The sequence below is a fragment of the Coenobita brevimanus genome, chromosome 97 (assembly GCF_032717465.1).
Source record: "Coenobita brevimanus isolate Jiangsu-jjx chromosome 97, ASM3271746v2, whole genome shotgun sequence".
NCBI lineage: Eukaryota > Metazoa > Arthropoda > Malacostraca > Decapoda > Coenobitidae > Coenobita > Coenobita brevimanus.
The window spans coordinates 8131226-8156982 of NC_137050.1; the positions used below are offsets into that span (position 1 = coordinate 8131226).

A 25757-nucleotide genomic window follows, 5' to 3' on the forward strand; every position below is an offset into this window, starting at 1 on the left:
TGTTACTAATAAGTACCTTTAATATTGTGAGTTTTGAAGTTCTGCAGAATGATTCACATTTAGTTTTTATATTAACATGTCACCCATTTCATCATCATTCTCATAGGAGATAAATGTTGAAATATATACAAGGTCTGTAAAGATTTCTTATTTTCCCTTTCCTGTTGATGATAATGCCTTGAGACTAGACAAGATAATCTTAAAGATGACTCATTCACAGTATGGCGAAATGGGGTCATGTTGTTATGGTCCAGCACTCAACTGAATGTGAATCTAGTGGACTGAAGGTTGAAGTCCACCATCCTCATTTTAAGGGATAGGGAGGGAGATGATATGTTTTGTATAGCTGGGTAGCTGATGCCTGGACATACTGGTCCCACCATGTAAAGGCATTCTTAATTTGTATTTTTTGTGCAGGTGTTTCTCAGATTTCTAATACTGATGCTGATGAGTTATGTGAAGAGATCATACATAATTGTGCTTAGAGGGACAATTCTCATTGTCATTTTTGTATTTCAGTAACTGATGATGATACTTAAGATAAAAGGGCAACCAATAGTGTACTGAAGAAGAAATGTGGAGTGTTGTACTGTTTAATGACAAAATCACAATGGATACAGACTAGTGTTCTGTGCTACAATTCCTCTTTTCTAGTACAATACCAGATTTCTGGAATCGGATGGTATGGCACCTCTTTTTATCCAGACAAAATTACGAGGAGGAACATCCCATCAGACTAGTTTACTGGATGACCACAGATAGTGCTGAGTGGAGCGTGTGCTCAGAGTCTTGGTGGCGATCTCTATATTTTGTCTGATCCTTGTTTCATTTTACTTACATTTAACCCTAGCTACAGCATCTAATTAAGATGCAAGTATCATGTGTGGTGTCATGCATAAACACCTGTCTTTTCCAATACAGTCAAACCAAACCTCCTTGGTCATGGTTAACTGGTCCACCAAACTACCAGTGACAGAACCCCTCAATAACCAAATGCAGCAATAAACTGGAATAAATGTTTGGTTCTGGCTCTACAAGTTTACACTCACCTTTTTGCCTAATACCTGAATAATAACCCATAAAACAACTGGAGGGACTGGATTAGCAATGTTTACACCAATTGTGCTATTCTTGATCATGAACCAGATGGTCGTTTGCTCTCTTATTTCTCCTAACTAACTTCGTGAGCTGGCATTGTTATCAGTGTACAGGAAACCCTCAATGTATGGAACCCACTTCTAATGAACTTCGGTTTAAACAACCACCATGAGCTGGCTGAGCGTTGCGTTTATGAAATGAATTTTCGTTCGATAAAAGAATGGACATGCAGGAAACACCGACCTGTGTGGCAACCCTACACATGCACATGCACACACACACGCAGGCACGCACGCACGCATGCACACACCAGAGGTGAACACTCTGAAAAGGAAATAAGCAAAATGGGGAGTACAGTAGTCAGCCGTGAGAGTTTTGGAGGAGTTCAAAAATCATACAGATATAATTAGGCAAGCAGGTACTGTAGTCTAATAGAACAAAGCAGTGATATTGAGAAGATAACCTAGACAAATGAAATTATGAGAAATTGCAAAAGGAAGTACAGAGTATATAAGCAGAGGTTGCAAAAGGCAAGCAAGAGATAAATAACAAGGTCAGAGCAAAAAGCATAAGAAAGGAAGTGAAAGAAAACATTAGAAACAGCCCAAGATTGATTAAAGAATTGGCTAAGATAAATGACTACAATAATCATGGGCAAAGATGAAGAGGAAATAAGAAACAGAATCTCTAGTGACGAAAAGGAAATGGTAAATATAATGAATATATTAAAAGAAATATCAGAGGACATCTGTGAAAGAGACATAGAGGAATTTAAAAGGCTAGGGGAAAATGAGAGAAATAAGTGAAGATTCCTAAAAGCAACCTTCCGAAGTGTGAACACTGTAGAAGAAGTGTTAAAAAATGCTAGCAAACTTAAGGAATAAGAGGAATTAAAAGCAATATGGATAAAAAGATGCTAACCTCAGAAACAATGGGGATTATTAAAAGAAAAGAGGGAAGGTGCAAAAATAAAAAGTGATAAAAGGTCAGATGAAGTGAGAAGTAAATTTTTTTGTACAAAGTAGTTGGGTTACAATTAAGAAAATGGCACATAAACAGCAAGGAGTAAAAAAAAAGAAAAAGAAAAATAGAGAGACTCAACCAATATCAAATAAATAAACAACATGACCAAGTTGATGTATTCAAATGTAGATGGAATAATATCCAAATTATTAAAGATAAAAGACTACTGTATATCAAAGAAAAGGAACTTCATATTATTTGCCAAACAGAAACTAAATTCACCCCAAGGATATCCAATGACTCCTTAAATTATGATGAATACAATATATATAAGTGGAGAAGAGACAGCTTAAAAAAAGGAGGAAGAGTTATGATACTAACAAAGAAAAAACTCCAAGACAAAGAGACAGATTTTGATATACCCTTACAAATAGAATTAATTGCACCTGAGATTAACACATCTGAAGGGAAAATAACTGTGCCAAATTTATATATGCCACCCAAGACTAACACATGGGATAGGGGTGAATATGAAGACCTAGCAGAAAGTACAGTACAGAATTGCCCTACTACATTGAATGAAGGAAAAATCCAAAACAGTTTTACTAGCTGGAGATTTTAACACATCTATAAATTGGAATACTCTAGATGTAGGAAGCTCTATAAATTGGAATACTCTAGATGTAGGAAGCTATGAAAGCTGTTGGGATCAAAAACTCCCAGATCTTATACAGGAGTTTTTCCTTACACAATGTGTAAAGGAAAACCAGAAAAAAAGGACCAAAAGAACCATCATTATTAGATCTCATATTTACTAGGCAAGAAAATGAATCTGACAACGCAGTTTATTACCCTCCTTTCGGCAGAGTGACCATGCAGTGTTAGATTGTAATTTCAGGATAGCATATGATATTGTTAGCGATAATGAAAATTACAAAATGAGGCCAAACTACAAAAAGGGCAACTATCATGACCTAAAGAAGTACTTTATAAAATTAGATTGGGAAAAGGAGCTAAGAGGAAAAGATGTAAATGTTATATATTGAAATTCTCTGAAGTTTATGAAACAGGAATCCAAAAGTCTATCCCACAGCACAAACAAACAGAAATAAGGATAAAGAATTGGTTTAATATCGAATGTAAAAAATCAAAAGAGAAAAGTGATTTGCTGAGGATTAGATACAGATGACTTAATAGCGAGAGGGCATATAACAACTACAAGCAGACAAGAAATGATTAAAAAAGGATAAGGAGAGAAGCTGTAGGGCAGTTTGAGGAAGACATTATAAATAAAAATACTGATCAACCAAAGCTGTTTTTAGTAAAACTAAAGTCAAATTTAAAATACAGCCTATTATGGATGAGGGGAAAATCTGTATCAATGAAGAAGATATTTTGTGAAATACTAAACAAAAAATACAAAAAATTCCAATCAGTTTTTACAGAAGAATGTAGATCTGAGAGAGATGAAAATGAAAAGCTTGCCCACACATATTAGCAAATACAATATGCATTTATCGGAACAAGAGGTCCAGGAAGAGATAAGTAAATTAGACAAAAGAAAAGTAAATGGTCCTGACGAAATTTCAAGTTGGGTATTGCGTGAATGTGCAGAAGAGTCAAGCAGACCAATACATTTAATATTCAAGGAATCCTTAGGTCAAGGTAAACTACCTGATACTTGGAAGAAAGAAAACATAGTTCCCCTCTTCAAGAAGGGAAACAGACAAAATCCACTTGACTACCGACCAGTATTACTAACCACTGTCATAAGTAAGATATTAGAAAAGCTGATATGGAAAATTTGGGTAAATCATCTGGACAAACATAATAACAGAAAGACAGCTCGGTTTTAGAAGAGGTAAATCGTGTGTTACTAATCTATTACGTTACTATGACAGAGTTGCAGAAACACTACAGAAAAGAGAAGGTTTGGTAGAGAGCATCTATTTGGATTTCAAAAAGGCAATTGACAGAGTACTACATCAAAGACTTCTGTGGAAATTGTACTGTCAAGGAAGAATCCAAAGTAACCTGTACTGTTGAATGCAAGATTTTCTCAGAAAGAAGGAAATGAGAACAGTACTAAGGGGAAATTACTCGTTATGGAAAGAAGTGACTAGTGGAGGCCCACAGGGCTCAGTGCTGGCACCAATTTTGTTTTTAGTACTGTATATATATATATATATATATATATATATATATATCTATCTATCTATCTATAGCCCGACGCCCTAATCCCGCAAAGGGTGGCCGCCGACAAAACGCCTCCAAGTCACTCTGTCACCCACCATTTGACTCCCCTCCCCCCAACTCACCCCCCCCTCCCTCATATACCTCTCAACTCCATCCCTCCACCTCATCCTCGGTCTACCCCTCCCTCTCCCTCCCTCCACCTCACCCACATACACCCTCTTAGTCAGTCTTTCACTCTCCATCCTCTCCACATGTCCAAACCACCTCAGTGTATTTCTCCTAATCTTTTCAACCACATCCACATCCACCCCACAACGTTCCTTCACTTCTTCATTCGTCAACCTGTCCCTCCATGTCACTCCACATGCTCCTCTCAAGTAACTCATTTCCACTGCTCTCACTCTTGACTTGTTCCCCTCTTGCAAGGTCCACGCCTCGCTTCCATACGTCAGGGTAGGGATCACAATATATACAGTATATATATATATAATATCAGACAGCAGCACTGGAAATGGAAGCAATCTAAATATGTTTGCTGATGATGCAGAAATTCAAAGTAGTATTACAAGAAGAATTAAATAAGCTTCATGAATGGAGCAGTAGATGGCAAATGGAATTTAGTGTGGACAACTGCAATGTAATCAGGTTTGGTAAAAGTGATAAAAGACCAGACTGGGATTATAAGCTAGGAAGTTCAACCCTACATATATCAGAAAGGGAGAAGGACTTAGGAGTGATTATCAATAATAGACTATCTCCGGCTGACCACATCAATGAGAAAGTGCGAAACGTGCACATTGCTTGCTAATATGAGAGTATCATTCACATATATAAATGAAGACATGCTGAGAAAGATAATCATGCCATTCATTAGACCAACTCTGGAGTATGCGTCTGTTGTCTGGAATTCACATCTCAAAAAACACCTAGATAAGATTGAGAAGGTACAAAGGGCGGCTACAAGATGGGCACCAAGTTTAAGGGATCTTAGCTATGAAGAAAGACTTGAAAAATTAAACTTACCAACATTACAAGAAAGAAGGAAAAGAGGAGACATGATTATGCCATATAAATGCATCACAGGAAAAGAGAAAACAGACATAAATGAGTATATAACCTATGAGGAAGCAACATCAAGAGGACACAGCAAAAAATTATACAAAAAGAGAGGTGATAAAGATGTAAGGAAATTCATTTTCCCAAACAGAGCAACTGATCAGTGGAATGCACTACTGATTGAAATAGGATGTGCTAAAACTATTCATAAATTCAAAGATATGTATGATAAAAATGGTTCAAAACATGGGACAGTACAAGCTTGACTCATTCCTGTAAAGATACAATTACGGATGAACAATTAGGCAAAAACACACACACACACACACACACACACACACACACACACACACACACACACACACACACACACACACACACACACACACACACACACACACACACACACACACACACACACACACACACACACACACACACACACACACACACACACACACACACACACACACACACACACACACACACACACACACACACACACACACACACACACACACACACACACACACACACACACACACACACACACACACACACACACACACACACACACACACACACACACACACACACACACACACACACACACACACACACACACACACACACACACACACACACACACACACACACACACACACACACACACACACACACACACACACACACACACACACACACACACACACACACACACACACACACACACACACACACACACACACACACACACACACACACACACACACACACACACACACACACACACACACACACACACACACACACACACACACACACACACACACACACACACACACACACACACACAGTACGGTTGATGATGGACGTAGATGTGAGGAAAGCAATAGGACTAGACAGTGTGGCTGGATGGATCCTGAAGGAATGTGCTGACCAATTAGTGTGGCCTGTTTGTCATCATTAAGAGCTTTCTGGAAAATGGACAGTTACCTAAAGACTGGAAAAGAACAAATATTATGCCAGTCTTTAAGGGGGGAGATAGGGAAGATCCACTCAATTACAGACCTGTATCACTTCCTAGTGGTGTTTGTAAAATCTGTGAGAAAATTATTAGAAGATGGATAAAGTATTTAGAAGAAAATGAAGTGATAACACCAAGACAGTAGGGTAATACATGTCATTCAAGAGAGAAAGGGATGAGCAGATTGTGTCTAGCTTGATCTCAAGAAAGCATTTGACAGGGTGCCCTATAAGAGACCACTGTGGAAGTTGAAGACCTTTAGAGGGGTGCATTGGAAACTATTAAAGTGGATGGGAGTTTATTTGATCGGAAGACAGATGAGAACAATTATAAGAGACAAGGTTTCACAATAGAGAAATGTGACTAGTGGAGTACCCAAGGGCTCTGTCTTAGCCCCAATAATGTTTCTGATATATATATATATAAATGATTTGCCAGAAGGCTTGAATAGTTGCATGAGTATGTTCGCAGATGATGCAAAAATCATGGAACATATTAAATGTATTGATAGTTGTAAAAAACTGCAAGAGGACTTGGACAAACTTCACAGCTGGAGCAAGACTTGGGAAATTGATTTTAATGCCAAGAAGTGCCATGTATTAGAAATGGGAATGAGTGAAAAAAGACCATACTTGACATATAAAATGGGCAATGAGATAATTTGTAAATGAAAAGATGAGAAGGACTTGGAAGTGATTATTCAGGGTGACTTATTACCAGAAGAGCATATAAACAGAATCATTGGAGGCACTTATGGATTACTGACCAACATGAGAGTGGCTTTTAATTATATAGACGAGGAAATGCTCAGGGAGTTGATAGTGACCATGATAGGACTAAGACTAGAGTATGCAGCTGTGGTATGGTCACCTCATTTGAAGAAGCATATTGATAAATGAGAGGATTCAGCGAATGGTAACAAGGATGATATCATGCTTGGGGAACTGAACTATGAGGAAAGATTGGAAAAACTGAAGTTACCAACACTGTGCGAGAGAAGGGAATGAGGTAAGTTGATCACAATGTTTAGAAATGTAAGAGAACTGGAAAGGGTAGGTAGAGAGGATCTTTTTGTGTTGCATGATGGAAGAACATGAGGTCATGACTTCAAGTTGAGGAAAAGTAGATGTCTTAATGATCTTAAAAGGTTCAGTTTCCCAAAGAGAAGCATAGGTATTTGGAATGACTTAGACGAATAGGTGGTGCAAGCAAAAAACATTCATGTGTTTAAAACCAGACTAGATAACTGTGGATATGGAGACAGGACAACACGAGCTTAGCTCAATTCCATCATGCTACAAATAGGTAAATACACACACATTCCTCTGCGTCTTTCAGAATGCCGCATCGGTCTCTGGAAGACCAGCATTGTGAAAGGAACCATTAATAGGGCCTTTATTGAGAAAAAGGGCCATTTAGACCTAGCTGTATGTTATTGTGTACGACTGTACTGCCGAACGATGCTCTGTATTTAACGATCTTTGTTCAGTAAAAGCTACAATGCCTGGGAAATTACCAAACAGCATAGTGTTTGGCTTTAACGTCAAGGGTCTGGTACCAATTAGCTCCTTATATTGAGGGTGTACTGTATTTTGTCTGTGAATACCAGAGTGTCACAATTTACCATTCTCATCAATTTCTGTTCTTGTGAATACAATACTTATCAAATTTCTCATTATTTTAATTAAGTTTACCCTTAAATACCATATCACCACTTCAATTTATTCTTAATTACCAGTACTGCCATGGTCGTCAGATTCTTATTTCCATCACTGGTAGTTACTGAGACAGTTTATGAGTGATTGTGGAGTACTGTACATAAATTGTGCTTCGGGTTGTTTCCGTGTGAATCAGTCACCACGAGGCATGCCATTACAACAGTAACTGATATGTAGCAACCCAGTGACCTACAGCATTGGTTGCCTGTATCTTCACATACACAGTAAACCCTCTATATAATGAACTCTGATATTGCGAATTTTGGATATAGTGAATGGCCAAATTGCGACCGAATTCCCCCCGGATTTTGCAAACAAAGTTCACTAGATGCGTGGGAAGTTCGTGAATCAGCCCACAGTGACAACAGCATCCCTTCCTGATACAGTAAGTGTGCTCCAACAGCATCCCTTCCTGGCACAGTAAGTGTACTTTAACAGTACAGTAATGCCCTGATATACGATACTCCTAGATCTGATACCTCAGCTTAGCGATGGGGGTACAAATTGCACCAGGCCCCGATACCTGATGGGCGAGCCCCAATTTAGCACTGGGCCCTCCAATGTCGCGCCTGCAGACGACAGGCCGATGTTATGAATTGCACGCGTTCCCACGGCCAGCTGAGCCCGCGCGCCTCCCAGGATGCGCAGAAATGCTTGCGCAGGCCCCATACACATCGCTCACCCCGCACTCACCCATATCGCTCTTCTCGTACCGGCCATCTCAGAGTGAGGATCTCCCTTATGCTCGCCTGCTACGTATCATATTGCACCACCACCATTACGCAAGTTGCTATCACAGCGCATCGTACCTGTGTTCGAGCAGTGCCATGAGTAGAGCAATGATTCTAATTGTGTGTGTGACGCGATATTGTGTGAATTTTAGCCAAAATAAGTGTGATCATGTCTGGTATGGGTGCTGCACGTGGTGGTGCTAGTGGAGGCCCTAGTCGTGGTGGTAAGTGTCCTGCTAGTGGTGGTGCTGGTGATGCTCCCGCGAAGCGTGTCTGAAAGACTGTGTCACTGGAGGTGAAATTGGAAATCCTTAAGCGGCACGATGAAGGCGAAGATGCGTGTTCTATTGCCTCGGCACTCCACCTGGCCCAGTCGACTGTCTCCACCATCATCAAGAAGAAGGCCATTAAGGCTGCTGTTGGGGAGGTTGCAACCTTATCTGCCTCCTGTATCACCCATCAACGAGAGCCTGCGATGGAGGAGCTGGAGAGGATGCTTCACACGTGGGTGGAAGATCAGAACCAGTGCAAGGCACCCATGAGACAGGCTATTATTTGCACTAAGGCTCTCTTGCTCTGGGACGAGCTCAAGGTAAGGCTTGAGCTTGATGAAAGTGAGACCTTTAAGGCTAGCCATGGGTGGTTTGACTGGTTTTAGAGGCAGGCAAATCTCCACCATGTGAAGATGTACGGTGAGGCGGCGAGTGCAGATGTGGTGGCGGCAGCGTTTCCTGATGAGCTGAAACGCATCATCGTGGAGGGTGGCTGTATTGCGAAGCAGGTGTTGAATTTTTATGAGACTGGGCTCTTTTGGAAGAGAATGTCCTCCAAGATATATCTTGCAACAGAGGAAAGGTCTACACCAGGATTCAAGTCCTCGAGAGACTGGCTGACACTGCTGCTGGGGGGCAATGCCAAGGGCGACCTCAAGTTGAAGCTGCTCCTAGTCTGCCACTCGGTGAACCCCAGGGCTTTGGTGGGGTATGTTAACCCACGGCGTCCCATCGACGTTCTTTAACGTCCACACGTTTTGTCACTGCCAATCCCGTCAACGTACGTAAACGCGAATCAATTGCAAGGTCCCTAATTTGCGCAATTTTCAATTCGCGAGTGATTTTTGGTACATATACACGTGACACCTTCCTCTACAAGATGCCAGGCAGGGACAATGCCTTACCCAGCATGACTTCCTTCCCCCCCTGCATGCCATTGTCTCAGCAATTCACCTGTTATCAGTGACCTGGCCAGTAAAGCCATGTCATGCCACGGTACGAAATTCAGGGCCAGAGTGATTCCCCAATCAGTGACAATGTGGAGGACAAACTTTACATAGCATTTGAGGAAGAAACAGTCAGAAATGATAATCAGGTAATGTGGCAAAAAAAGGTCAGGTATGGTGATGAGTTAGTGAGTGAAACAATGCTTCTAATGCCTATATTGCTGCTTGAAAATCAATATATTCTCGTACTACATATAAATTTGTACCAAGTAAATAAATAAATACCTTTTATGAGTGGTGTGAAATAGTTATCCTCCCATAGAACTCGTTTTCTTTGGTGCCAGCCTGTTAGAAAACCCAGTAAGATAAGGAGGTACTCCTACCTGTATCGAGTATTTTAAACCTCAGGTGAGCGATTTCTCTATGAATTTTCGATGTTTCTCACCAAAAGCGGAGATTTGAGCCAAAAAAATTTTTTTCCAAAAATGGTCGGGATTGGGGGAGTCAGTGGTGGAAAAGTGGTCGGGATGGGGCGGGTTAAGGAGAGCCTTGGGGTTATCTGGAAGTTGAACAAGAAGGCTTGGTTGACTTCAGATATCTGTTCATCATATTTTCACTTGTACCTCTCCTGTGTGCTGAAGAGGTGTGCGTCTCATGAAAATCTGGTGAACAGATTTCTCCTGGTTGTGGATAACACGCCTAGCCACCCGCCCGCAATGAAGGAATGGGCCAGCAATATTGAGGTGGTGTTCCAACTTCCCAACACCACGTCTTTGTTGTAGCCAATGGACCAAGGGGTGATTGCTGCCTTTTAAGGCCTACTACCTCTGCTGCACAATGAAGCAGTTGGTAAGGGCCTGCGACAGTGACGACAGAACAACTGTACAGCAGTTCTGGAGAGGGTACAACATACATCATGCCCTGGAGAATATAACTGCAGCATGGGACGAGGTGAGCCAGGTGACGATGAATTGTGTGTGGCGGAAGCTGTGGCCAGAGTGTGTGCACTCCTTCACTGGCTTCTCCGAGGGCATGCAACCTCCGCCTGTCCAGTGCGTGCGGCAGGACATTGTCAAGTTGTCGCAAGAGGCGGGCTTCGGGGAGGTCGACGATGATGACACGGAGGAGGTTCTCAAGAGCCACAGGGAGGAGCTCAGCAATGAGGAGCTCCTCAATATGGAGATCGAGTGGGCGCACCAGGAGGCAGAGGAGGAGGAGGTTGTGCCTGAGATCCGAGCTCTCAACATCAAGATCCTGAAGGAGATGCTAATGAAGCTGGACGAGATTTTAGACCTTATGAAAGCACACGACTCCCTCCCAGGACAAAGCAGGGACACAGCTAATCAGCTTGAGGAGGGTATGAAAGTGTACAGGACAAAGCTGGAAGAGAAGAAGAAGGCAGCCAGGCAGACAACAATCACAGCCTTCTTTAAGTAGGCCCCCACCAGGCCAGCAAGTCGCACAGGATCTTCCCAACCCTTGATGAGCAGAACTTCTCCCCAGCCGTCAACCAGCAGAGCATCTCTCCAACCTTCAGCCAGCAGAGAAACACTGAGGGACACCTCTCGCCAAGGACATGCTCGGCCTGTTGTGCTGGACCTAACCTCCAGCTGATCGCTGTCTCCCGTGTCACCTGTGTCTCACCCTCTATCTCCCACACCACTTCGGCCACTGTCTCAGTCTCCCTCGCCACAATGAGAGCCACCGCAACTGACTCCATCGCTACCTCATCATTTATTGCAGTGGTCTCCCTTGCCACCTCACCAAACATCGCAGCTGTCTCCCACACCACCTCCTCTATCATCGCATCATACTCCATCGCCACCCCCAGAGCCATCGCATGCAAAGAGTTGCCGCTAAGTTCATTTCAAAGCTCCTCTCATGTGAACAACAAGCTCTGTGGATGAACGTTGCTTAAGATATGTTGGAGTGTGCAAATGGCAATCCAGACTTTCTGAAAACTGTTACCATTGGAGATGAGACTTGGGTGTATGGGTGTGACCCAGAAACCAAAGTACAGTCATTCCAGTGCAAGCATGCAAGATCGCCTCAAATACCTCCTTTAATGATTCACACCAGATACGTACAAGCTGTATTACAGAATCTCTCTGCAGACAAAGCTACTGGTCCAGATGCAATTCCTTCAACAGTACTTAAAAACTGCTGCTCAGTGTTGGCTCCTGTAATGGCAAAATTTTTCCGCTTATGCATCTGTACCTCAAGTTTTCCAGCCTAAAGAAGCAAATATCCATCATGTTCCTAAAGAGGGGGCAACTTCTGATCCATCAAACTATAGACCAATTGCAATAACTTCCATTCTTGGTAAATTTTTTGAGACACTAATTAACCCGCCCCGTCCCGTCGACGTATGGGTACGTTGCAACGTTTTGCATTTGCCAGTCCCGGCGACGTACTGGTACGTCGTGCAATTGCAAAGTGCATAATTTCCACAATTTTCATATTTCGCGCTTGATTTTCGGTACGTATCGTCGCTTGACCTTCCCCTACCTGCCACCAGGCAAGGACACTCGGCAACCCTGCGCGACCCGCGCCAACCCGCGGCTCGTTCACTCACCTGTTAGCAATGGTCCTGCTCAGACATGGCGACGAGAGGTCTCTCAGAGGTTGAAATTCAAGCCGCCCTGGACGCCTTTACAGGCAACAGTGATTCCCCACTAGACGACGAGGTTGTTGACAAAGATTATATGCAGCCAGAGGAGGAGGAAACCACCAGCAGTGATGAAGAAGTCCCGTTCCCCAGGAAGTGGCAGTACGTGACTTACCGTGCTGCTAGAGAGGGGCAGCCAGCCAAAAAACCATGTGCAACATCCTGTGCCCAGCCCCAACGTGATGTGGAACCCGAATTTGACGACGAGGACGAGGACGTAGCCGTGGGACGTGCTGCCACGTGGTATGGACGTGAGGTGATTACTCATCGTGGCCCTGAGCGCACACCACGTCGGATGAGCAGGTATGGGCCTAGTATTTTGTTTGGGGAGGTGGGAAGTGCCGTGGAGGGAGTGGGGAGTGAAAGGGAAAGTGCAGAGAGGAGTATGGAAAGTGAGAGTGGCGTGAGTGAGTCATCGCTCTCCCTAGGTAGTGTGAGGCGGCGGGGTGTATCACGTGGGCGAGTGCGGGTGTGTTCTGTATCACGTGGGGTTGTGACGGAGAGGGAAGGTGGGGAGGAACCACTCCCAAGCACGTCTTATGCTCCCCAATATCTCCAAACACGTGGGCGAGTTAGGGTGCGTGAAAAATCATGTGGTGTTGTGATGGAGGGGGAAGGTGGGGAGGAACCACTCCCCAGCACGTCTTATGCTTCCCAATATTCCCGAACTTCATCCCCACAGCCCCCTAATGTTCCTCAAGGCCGTAAGGGAAAAGGAAAGGGTAAAGGCAGAGGGAAGAGGAGTGAGAGTGGGGAAGCCCTCCGCACTCCTTCTCCCCAACCTCCCCCACCAGCATCTCCTCCCCACCCAGACGAAGGCGGTGATGGGGATGATGGGAATGAGGGATTTGTGGGATGGAATTGGGAGGATGGGAGTGATTTTTCTCCCCTCATTCACCCCTGCACTGAGCAAGGGCACGCTGCCTGCATTGCTCCCGGAATTCACCGTAATTCCACCAGGATGGATTTTTTCCACCTGTTTTTTAGTGAGGCATTTGTGGAGCAGACTGCTGACCAAACCAACCATTTTGCAAGCACCCAGCGCCGTGAGAGTGAAAGATTGGGAACAAGGAGCAGGCATGCTATCATATATGATTACTCTGTCTCCCTTTCAGAAATGTTCCTATTTTTTGCCCTGGTCCTTTTGATGGGTATTATACGAAAGAACAGAATTCCGGCTTACTGGACAACGGACCCTGTTATGTTTACACCAATATTTGGGCAAGTCATGAGCCGTAATTGCTTTCAACAAATTCTAAGTCGCCTCCATTTCTATGATGCTGATGATCCTGCAAATGCAAACAACACAGATAAGATGAGGCGAATTAGGTTGGTCTTTGATCACCTGAGGCAAACCTTTCTTTCGTCATTTTATCCCTATAGAGACCTCGTCATAGACGAGAGTCTCGTGTTGTGGAGAGGTAATATTTCATTTAGGCAGTATATACCCAGCAAAAGGCACCGTTTTGGGTTCAAGATCTTTGTTATGTGCGACTGTAGGACTGGATACGTGCAAGACATAGTCTTGTACACCGGTGCACAGACAGACATAATAGAAGATCGGAGTATTGGACTGTCGGGAGCAGTGGTAATGACAATGATAGAAGACTACCTTCATCGTGGTCATGTCCTCTACCTGGACAACTGGTACACTAGCCCTCTTCTCGCTCGTTATCTACACATGCATGAAACGGGAACCTGTGGAACCGTGAAGGTGAACCGGCGTCACATGGTCAAGGTAGGGTGGAAACTTGACAGGTATGAGGTTGTTTTCTTCAAAGCCAACAACATCCTTGCAACTGTGTGGAACCATAATAGAGAAGTAAGCCTCTTGTCAACGGTTCACCGCCCCTTGATGCACCGTACTGATTCCGTTGATTACCGGAGCGAGAACAGGCGTCACATTTGGAAACCTGAGTGTGTCATGGACTATAACATAAACATGCGCCTGGTGGACCAGTCAGACTCCATGATATCGACGGTAGAGTGTGCCAGGACCACAGTGAAGTGGTATAAGAAACTGTTCTTTCACTTGCTAAACATCACTGCTCTGAATTGCCATCACCTTCACGCCATGACAACAGGAGTTCAGGAAACCTTTGCAGGGATTGTGTGGGAGCTCACAAGAGAGATGTTTGCACGGTATGCTGTTGAAAGGCCCCAACATCGCACCCGCACTGCCCCTATTGCCCAAACTCCCCTGAGAATATCCGGCCGCCATTTCCCCACTCCTATCCCTCCCCAGCCAAACAGACCTAGGCCCCAACGCAGGTGTCACGTGTGTAGCAATTCCCGGGTGAGACTCTCCACACAGAGGAAGGACACCCGCTATAAGTGCGTCAAGTGTGACGTGGGTCTCTGTATTCACCCATGTTTCAGCGAATATCACACCTTGATGCAATTCTAATATGGTGTGAATGCGATAGGACGCTGAAACTATGAAGTAAATGTGACAAACAGACGCTCAGTGAAATTATCAGTCATGTTGATCTGCAAATATTAGTATAAAGTGCATACGGGTATAACATAAGTGCAAAAATTGTATGTAAGTGTATAAATATGCTGTAAGTGGAAACATACCTAGCGAGGGTTTTTTGATGCGATATTCTGTCGCTCAGTGCAATAAATAAGGCCCGTAAATATGTGAATATTATTATTGGAAATGCAAACGGGTATAAGTTCAAATTATTGTAACTGCTGAAATATATTCTAAGTCAAAATATTCCTAGCGTGTGTATAGAGATGCGATATCCTGACGCTCAGTGGAATGAATAAGGCCCGTAATTATGAAAATAGAAGTCAACAAATGGGAAAGTGTGTAATATATGTGAAGAATTTGTATGTAAGTGTTTGAGTATTATGTTGGTCGAAACATTCATTGCGAGGGTATTTTCATGCGATATTCTGACGCTCACTTGAATAAATAATGCCAGTAACTATGTATAGTGCAGTATAGGGGTGTAAACGTGTGTAATGTAAGTGGGAAAGTATAATTGGAGTGAAAAAATAAAGTAGAAGATGAAACACGAGTGTTTGAGATTGTGCTTGCTATGTGACTGTGCGCTAGCATTTCGCTAAATGCCCTTGTAATGAATGTAAATAATTGAAAACATTTACAGTGGTGGAGGAAAGGTTCTATGTAAAGGAAAAAATAATAGGAAAGTGATAAAACAATTGGGTATGTTGAAATACGAGTCATAGCGAGTGCGCATAGTAAGCCGATGTGCGCTATACTTATGCTGCATGTCATTGTAATGAATGAAAACATCTGAAAACATTTATAAACAGTAAAAATAGGTAAAATGTCAATGAAACAGAAGTATACAAGTAGAAAAAATGATATGTTGACTGATACAAGAAACTTAGCACATAGCATGTTACCACTCGGACCTAACTCGTTATGCTCGCGCGAAGATACAATGCATATTTTTCATATATATGTGTTTGAAATTCATTATATTGCTACTCTTAATGTTTATTAGTTCAAATTCAATAAATGTAGAGGTGTTGTTTGTTGTTTCTCCCAATATTACCTACCATAGAAAACGTGAGCGCCTCACACGTCAATGATAGAGTACGATACCTGGCGCGGGGGACCTCACCTGTTCCGACCACTTATGGACCACGGTAAGCCCTTTCTTGGTGATTTTCCTTTGTTTCTCAACCAAAGTGGAAGTTTTAGCTAATTTTTTTTTTTTTTTTCAAAATAGCTCGGGATTGGGGGATGTCGGAGGTGTGGAAAACCTCGGGTCGTGACGGGTTAACAAACACATAATGAAGCATCTAGAAATCAATAAGTTAATCAATGATTGGCAGTATATGTATGGATTTAGACAAGAACGTTCAACTGTAGACATTCTTTGCCTTCTTACCCATCAGATTAACAAAACAGTAGACCAACACGGTGAAACATACACAATAACATTTGATATATCAAAAGCATTTGGCAGAGTATGGCACTGGGCCTTATTGTCTAAGATGTCACACTATGGCCTTGCATCACTGGTTCCTTTAATTTCTTCTTACCTTCATAATGGAAAAATACGGGTCATGGTAGATGGAATTTATTCTCAGTTTCATTCCATAAATGCTGGTGTACCTCAGGGATCAGTTTTGGTGCCAACCTCTTTCTCATTCATATAAATGACCTCCTATCTGCCACTCACAACCCAATACACTCTTATGCTGATGACTCGATCCTTCATAGTTCTTTCACATTTAGTACCTCCTTTACACAATTTGATATTATGAATTCCCAAATAAACACAGCAATTTCTCTGACCCAGGACCTCTCCAAGATGAATCAATGGGGACAGACAAATCTGGTCTCATTTAATGCTCAGAAAACTAAATACATTAATTTCTCCAACAGAAAGAATCTCTCAGACTCTCACATAATTTTAAATGATGTCAATACTGTACTCCCATATCCACTATAATTGCTATCCTAGGTGTTACACTAAACCCCAACCTAAGCTGGACAGATTAAATTCCTTGCTAAAAATGCTTCCAAAAAATTGGGACTAACGTACAGTGTTTGTGAGTTCTTCACTGACGAGCAGATGGCCACAATATACAAAAAGTCATGTGCGTTCTCTGACTGAATACTGTTCACCGCTGTGATGTGGAGCGGTTGCACTGAGGCAGTTGGACAAAATTCAAAATAGAGCCATTAGATTAACCAATAATCCTGCCATTATGCAGGACCTTCCTCCATTATCAGTACGCAGAGATGTTGCTACTTTAGCATTATTTTATCGATATATTTACCGTCAGTGCTCTGAAGAACTGGCTTCAATTGTGCCTCCCCTTCACATTTTCTCTTGAAATACTCGGGCATCTGGGAGCACCCATGAACTCACACTCTCTCCCCCGTAATGCAGAACCTCTGCTTATCAAAATTCATTTATCCCCAGAACTACTACTGTCTGGAATTCACATCCTGGGAGTTGTTTCCCACAAACATTTAATCCACTTCAATTTAAATCCAGTTGTTATAAATACTTTATGAATGAAGGATGCCTTTAGGAACATGGACCTTTTTTTTTTCCACCTTTGTTTTTCCTTCCTCCATTCATTATCTATTAAAAAAAAAAAAAAGCTAGACAAGTCCGCAGCAAGGTGAAATGTATGTTGACAGTCTTTTTCGACAACCATGGTGTTGTGCATAATGAATATGTACTAGATGGCCAGACTGTCAACGCACATTACTCCCTTGACATTTTACGTTGTCTTCATGTTGCAGTTTAGCTGAAGAGACCAGACCTTTGGCAAGCAGCAAGTTGGAAGCTGCACCCTGACAATGTCCCTGCCCATTCTTCTCAACTGATTCAGGAATTTTTGGCCAAGCACAACATCCTGCAGGTCTGGCAGGCTCCCTACTCACCAGACATTGCTCTGTGTGACTTTTGGTTATTCCCCCAAGTTCAAAACTCTGCCTGCTTTGAGGAGGATTAGTGTCCCAGCTCAACAGGTTAGCAATTTTTTGGAGTCTAAGGTCAGATACTTTCTGAACAGACCTCATATACAGACTGTTATATCTTCAAAAATTTTGGACTCACCTGTTTTGGAATCAAGAATCCAGCCACACTCTCCGTCATCATTGAAACCATGGTACATAAAGAATGTTGGGAGTTCAGGGTGAAAGGAAGACTGCTGCAGATTATTCAGGTCTCCAGGAACCAAACGATAATATTCCCCATCATCTGGGTTGTTCCTGCACCCGTGCAAAAAAGACAGTAAAATCAAGTCCAGTAATTAGGTTGTATGCAGTATATTCTTTCTGCTTTCTTTTTTTAGTGCGAGGTTAAAGTGTTCAGAGAAGTTTTCCTGACATAATTCTACTTTTATCTTTCTCCATTTTTTTTGGATCTTACCACTCACTCTGAAATAGAAAGAAATGGAATTAAAGATAATTATCTGTCATATACATTTTCTTGTCAAGACTTGGTTCAGTTGCATATGAGAGTTGCTTTAAAGTGTAAAACATTAATGTAACCTAATGGTATCAGTTTTTTTTTTTTTTCTCTCTCTCTCTCTCTTTTGTGTATGTATATTTCACTAGATGGTGATAATATTACAGAATATTTGCTGATTAGTACAGACCTGGTCCAGAGGAGGAAACGGACATCAGAGAGGTCACCCGTGGGAGGTGGAGGGATGACTGGCAAGCTGTTGCTCAGCTGGTTATGATCAGAGCTCCAGCACACTTGACTCAACACCACAACTAGTCAGGGTAAAAGCAATGAAAGTAATGTTACATTGATATGTGCCAAATATTCATATGCATCAGTAAAAGGAATACTATATCTTGCAAGAATTGTTGGGGAACTCAAGGGAAAGTTCTTGGGTAAGAAAAGAGAGCTGTACTTCATTTTTGCTGACCAGGAGAAAGCTTTCAATAGAATACCTAGAGAGGTGGTACAATGAGCAATGAGGAAACTGTGTATTGAGGAATTAACTCCCAAAGTGGTTAGGACAATGTGAAAGAGTGCAAGTACCGGTACTCAAGTGAGATGGAATAGTAGCATGAATGATGAATTCTCAGTAAAATTTGGTATGCACCAGGGATCTGCTCCTTATCATTCATGAGGCACTGTTGACATTTTAGGGGCAACTTTTCTTGGGAGTTGTATGCTGTTCACTTAACCCTTTTGAGCACGATGACGCATTGCGAGTCATAATCCTTGCAGTCTGAAGAGTAACCAATGACACAACATGATGCAAATTCTCTATAAATGGTTGTAGAAACTTTTCCTGTGGATGGATTTGCATCAAATTTGGTTGAGTCAAAGCTGAGGGTGACCAGGTCTAAGGGAAATATATGGCAACTCCCAGGAGCTTATTGGAGGGGAAAGCGGCCTATATTTAACTCAGTGTTCTCCCGGCAGTCAGCCTTGAAGGGTGTGTGAGTGTGCAGCCGGCCATTTAAACCCTCGTTTCATACTACCGTACCATCCATACCTTACGTGTATTATAGTGATATTTTGTTATATATAGTGCAGTGTGCTTGTGAGGAAGGTTTATAAGTGTTACTTATAAATTTTCAGAGAAAGCCAGATTTGAAAATTCCTAACCGATTTTTACTGTTCCCCTCCTGTTTTACACTATACATGAAAATGTTTTGCAAGGGCTTATCTGAGAAAGAGTACATGAAATATTTGTTCAGTGGAAGTGAGAGTGAAGAAAGCAGTGAAAGTGATATGGAAAGTGTAAATGTTGAGGAAGAGTGAGGAGCAGGAGAGTGAGGGCTAAATCTGACCCCAAGGGAGATAAGCGCAAAGCCACGGTCAAGGCCACGGTGATAAACACAACAGAGAGTAGTAGCACCATCACTACCACCACTTCTTTCACCACTGGTGTAATAACTACTCCTGTCACTACTGCCATCACTCCTAGGACAATTGTCACCTCTGCCATCACTTTTGTGACAACCACCAATACTGCCATCAGTCCTGTGACTCCCAGATAGCACTGACATCAGTCCTGTGACTCCCAGATAGCACTGACATCAGTCCTGTGACTCCCAGATAGCACTGACATCAGTCCTGTGACTCCCAGATAGCACTGACATCACTGCCATCAGTCCTACCACCACTGGTGTCACGCCTGCCACCACTGGAACCACCCTGACCCTTGAGACTGAACCACATTATTGCCACGTCTCTCACCCCCCCCCCCCCACCACCACCACCACAAACACTGACCTCTTTACCCCCAGAGTCACCCTACACTCTCACCACACTCCAACCTCCCCTCATCTCACCACCCATCCAAGATATTTCCATTTCATCTTCTCCTGCTAAAGCAGGAAAGTCACTGTCCCCTTCAGACTTCATTCCTCCTGAATATAAGCCAGCATCATCATCAGCAGCAGCACCACCACCACAACCATCTCCTCCACAACCATCTTCATCACAACAATCACCACAACCATCTTTATCACAACCATCACCACAACCATCTCCATCACCACGATCACCTGAATCTTCATTCATCCAGCTATCATCAACACAATCATCATCACCATCTCCCTACCTATCACAAAGATGAGGGCGGCGTGGGCCTAGGCGAGGTAGTGGTGGGTGGCCAAGACATAGTCGTCTGTCTAAGGGTTGTGTGCACCACACATGTATACAGCCAAGCATTTCCCCAGGTGATGACCGTCAGGAGGTAGCTTGGAGTTCTGGGTCACTCACACCCAATGCTGGCCCCTTCATTGAAACCCCAGGTTTGAAAGTGGTAGCACCAACAACGCCATTCAAATACTTCCAACTTTTTTTTACCAGGGAGTTGCTAACCTACCTGATGGTCGAAACCAACAACTATGCCAGGTTCCTGGAGACTGCACTAGATGTTTGGTACCTCTGCAACGAGGAGGAAATGGCCCGGTTCCTTGGATTATACTTTCTTATGGGGATTTGTGAACTGCCAACCATAAGACACTTGGGGTTCAGCAGAGGTTCACGAATACCCCATATTTCAGTGAGCTATGAGTGGAAAGCACTTCAGGGCCATCCTGAAGCACTTTCGTGCTTTCAATAGTCTCGCCATATGCGAGGGCAATCAGGACCGGCTAATAAAGATTCGCACAGTGATGCAGTATCTCCTTCAGAGGTTCAAGGAGGTTTACATCCCGGCCAAACATCTTAGCCTGGATGAGGGATCTCTGGCTTGGAAGGGGTGGCTCTCCTTCCGTGTATGTAACCCTATGAAGCCCCAAAAGTATGCCATAAAACTAAACATCTTGGCTGAGGCAAGGAGTGGTTACATTTGGAACTTTGAAGTATACACGGGGAGACGAAGTCTCTAGAGAACACAGTGTGGGACCTCATTGAACCTTTGAAGGGCAAAGGATACAAGTTGTACATGGACAATTATTACAACTCTGTATCACTGTGCGAACACCTCTTCACAGAGGGAGTGTATGTGTGTGGCACAGTACGACTGGCAAGGGGAGCACCGAGGGAGCTGCAGGACATCAGCAGTGCTAAATGCCTTCCTGATGATGGACTGGAAGCTAGGCACAAGGGCAATGTGATGGTGTTGCTGTGGAAGGACAAACGTATTGTAAGTATGGTGTCCACCTTCCAGAGCGACACCACCATCCCTAAGCAGGTGCATGGGAGAGTCAAGGGTCCAGATGGGAGATTCCACCACGTTTCTGAAAACATTGAACAAGCCCATCGTGGTGGAGGACTATAACAGGCACATGGGCTGGGTGGAACATTTTGATTAGATGATCCAATACTACCCTGCCCAAAGGAGGATGGTCAAGTGGTCCAAGAAACTGACTTTTTATTTCATCTACATGGCCCTGTTCAGTGCCTACATCCTGTATAAAAAGAACACCACCAGGCCTATGACTCTCCTAGAATTCCAGGAGCACATATGCCACAAACTCCTGGCATTCCGGGGGGAGGAGCAGCTGGCACTGGGTCATGCCCTTCACCATGCCCCTGACCTTCCCATGCAACAATGACCACCTGTACCTGCAGCAACCAGTCCCTCAACTGCAGCCTCCACTTTACCTGCAACAATCGCTCTACTTCCTGCAACAATCACTCCATCTCCTGCAGTAGCTGGTCCATCAGGAGTAACTTGGCCAGTCACTGCCACGACCACTCCACCTCCTGCAGTAGCTGGCCCGTCTCTATAGCTTTTAATTTTCAGGGCATTATCCCTCTCCTTATACACATTTACAATCACATTCGTAAGTCAGTAAACTGGAACAACTCACTTATATATAATCAGTTTTATCAAATCAGTAACTAAACCCACTCTTCTGTCTCCTGATGCCTTTAGCATCACAACAGTCAATCTAGACACACCCACTGCCTTCCCCAACTTCATCCTGCCAATTATCCTGCTCACAGTAGCAGGATCAGTTACTCATAAGCTGGAAACTCCGCCACAAGTAAATACAGTGTTCAAGAAAAGATTCAAACATTGTTACAAGTTATGTTACACATCTCCAGATCCTTTCCTCCAACATCTTTCAGCAAATTTAAAGAAGTAATTAACTGGTTTTGGCTGTTATTGTAGCTTCCAGTATGTAGAACACATCAGTTATACAATGGCCAACCTTAGTATGAGGATTCCATAAGAGAAAGCACGGCATCATTTTGATATCATTTGACGATTTATGTCTTATCTTGGGAAGGGAGCGTCACTGCTAGGGTTAGGTATGAATGGAAGAAATATTGGGAATTGTCATCTCTTGCCATGTAGAGGACTTTTATGTTATATTAAGGGAAGATTGCATGCTGCTTGTATGAAGAGTGCAACATTTTTTGTAGTGAAACTAGACAGTAGAGGCTGAGGATATGTGTACAGAGATTAGGCTGGCTAGAAAGACATGTAGTTCTTTTGTGAATAACAGACTTCAAGTGTCAAAATTGCAAATGAGCAGATTCAATTGCCTGGGAATTGAAGGCATTAGTGATGTGATCTGCAGGGAAAGATAAAGATGATCTGAACACAAGGAGAGTTTGGAGGATGAAAACTGGGTGAAAAGATGTACAGTGGAGTCTCTTTTATCCAAAAATCATGGGACTTTCAAAGCTTCGATTAATCAATTTTTTCAGATAAAAGATACCGTAATATGTAGGATACAAGGGAACAGTATTGTACTCACTCATCACCCATTTCTGGCGACATCTAGCCCACCACCACCACCAACACCTCAAAAGCCACTCAACCATCACCAAAACACTTAATATATACACTGTAGTAACTACGTATGTAAGTGCACTTTTGTAACTGTAATAGAAACTGTCAACTTAAATAAAATTTCACTCAAAATAAACTTAAACCTTCACCAAAACAATTACGTAATTCACTGTAAGCAATTCGAACAAATAAAGTCATAAACCTAATTGTTTTTTCATATTTTCTGTTTCCTTATTCAATCATTTCCACATCATCTCCCACATCATCCAAATCTTCCGAGGTGGTGGATGCAGGTGAGGGAGTGGGCAACTCGCTCTAGAGACTAGTGGAGCAATCGTAAACTAATGCTAGTGCCGCGAAACAAACCAGCCGTGTTTGAATTTTCAGATAGATTTCAGATTTTTGCGGTTAATCAAAATGAGAATGTTTTAGTAAAACTTACGGTTAATGGCATATTACGGTTAAAAGAATTTCAGATAAAAGAGACTTCACTGTACTGTATTTGGGTCCATGTATAGAGTAGAACACCAAGGGGTTGATCTGAGATGCCTTGGGATGAGGTCCTACAAAATGACCTCGAAGCTAAGGGACTAAAAAGAAATGCTGCTAGAGATCATGCAACATGCAGAGCTGCCATCAGGTGAACAAGGCCAGCACATGAAAGCATGTACTTATGGCCAACAAAATATCACACAGAAGGAAGTCGTGGAAAAATGTGGTGCTGATGTGGATGTAAAAGTACTTAGAGATGGTTTGGCTATGTGGAAAGAATGGAGAATGAGAGATTGACTAGGAGAGCATGTGTAAGTGGAGGGGGGGGGAGTGAGAGACTATGAATTGCGTGAAGTATATGAAGGAATATGAGCTAGAGGAATGGCAGCCTGATGGTATAGGAGTAATAGGACAGAGTGGCATGGAGGCATTTTGTCTGTGGCCACCTCTGGGATTAAGGCATCAGTCTATAGACAGATAAATAGACAGATTGAAAAATACAGTAGATGGATCAGTACTCTATATCCAGTCATGTCCCAAGAAGAGTAGGCTGTTATCTGAATGTGCTTATGATGATAATATGAACTAGGAAATGTCACAGGCAAGCAATCTATGACATACTTGTGCAAGCAGGTCTTCCAGCATAGGGTACAAACACTGAGCATTTGTAGTAGCCATGATCTTTGGTGTCTTTTTTAATTTTCTGACAACATATACACAGACTGCACAGATACTTTCCTTTAATTAAGTGTAGAAAGGCTTTTAAAACAAAATGAAATGAACTGGAGATAGGAGGTGGAGTAGTAACTTTAATAAGGCATGTACAGTTTACAATACTCATGTGTACTGAAAGATTTGCATTACAAATGATTCCTCGTTGCTGATGAGCCAAAATTAGGGTAATACAAATTGCAAGAAGAAAAGGTAATGAAATAACCATAACTATAGGAAACAGGACACTTGAATAAGCTCAACAATTCATATAACAGATGGGTATGATAACTAAATAGAGGAGACAGTAACAAGGGAATAAGATGCAGGATAGCAATGGGAAAAGCAGTATTGGAAAACTTTAAATGATTGCTGGCTGAGAGCATGAAATTAGACGTTAATAAGAACCTAGTGAAGGGCTTGATACAGAATTTTGCATTATACAGATAATTAAGCTGAAAAGCTACGAAGAAACTCTTGAAAAGATTCAAGATGTGGATCTGGATCTGGATGATGTGATTAAGCTGGTGAGAATACACGAGGTCTCTTCAGAAAGTTTTCAACCTTAGGCTATAAAAAAATAAATAGCCAACCTGTTGAGCTAGGACACTAATCTCCCTCAAAGTAGACCCCTTCTGACTTGACACACATAGTCAAGCATTCTTTCCACTGCCTGAAACCCTGAAAACATTTTTCAAAGTCAGTTTTCAGTATCTCCTGCAGGTGCTTTGTCACATTCGTCGTGATCTCTTCATTCGGATGAATGTTGCTCAAGACATGTTGGAGCATGCAGATCGCAATCCAGACTTTCTGAAGACTGTTATCACTGGAGATGAGATCTGGGTGTACTGGTATGACCCAGAAACCAAAGCACAGTCATTCCAATGGAAGCATGCACTGTCGTCTTTACCAGAAAAAGTATGACAGGTCTGTAGCAAGATGAAATGCTCTCATATGTTAACATTTTTTTTTTACTACCATGGTGTTGTGCATCACAAATGTGCACCATAGGGTCAGACAGTGTTGTGCATCACAAATGTGCACCAGAGGGTCAGACTGTCAACAGATATTACTACCTCAGCGTTTTCCATTGTCTTCATGATGTAGTTAAGCAGAAGAGACCAGACCTTTGGAAAATGGCAAGTTGGAAGCTGAACCATGACAATGCCCCTGTCCATTCTTTTCAACTGATTATGGAATTTTTGTC

The 25757-nt window shown here is 42.6% G+C and overlaps 1 protein-coding gene across 1 annotated transcript in view; it reads right to left on the reverse strand.

The window, feature by feature from the left end:
- The window catches only part of LOC145413801 (pancreatic triacylglycerol lipase-like), a 76914-nt gene that overhangs the window by 48202 nt on the left and 2955 nt on the right, over positions 1-25757 (reverse strand). Inside the window, exons 2-3 of the mRNA XM_080283459.1 lie at positions 18782-18902; positions 18238-18392 (exon numbers count right to left, since the gene is read on the reverse strand). Coding sequence (XP_080139585.1) covers positions 18238-18392; positions 18782-18902 — 276 coding nt within the window. The remainder of the gene's footprint in view (positions 1-18237; positions 18393-18781; positions 18903-25757) is intronic.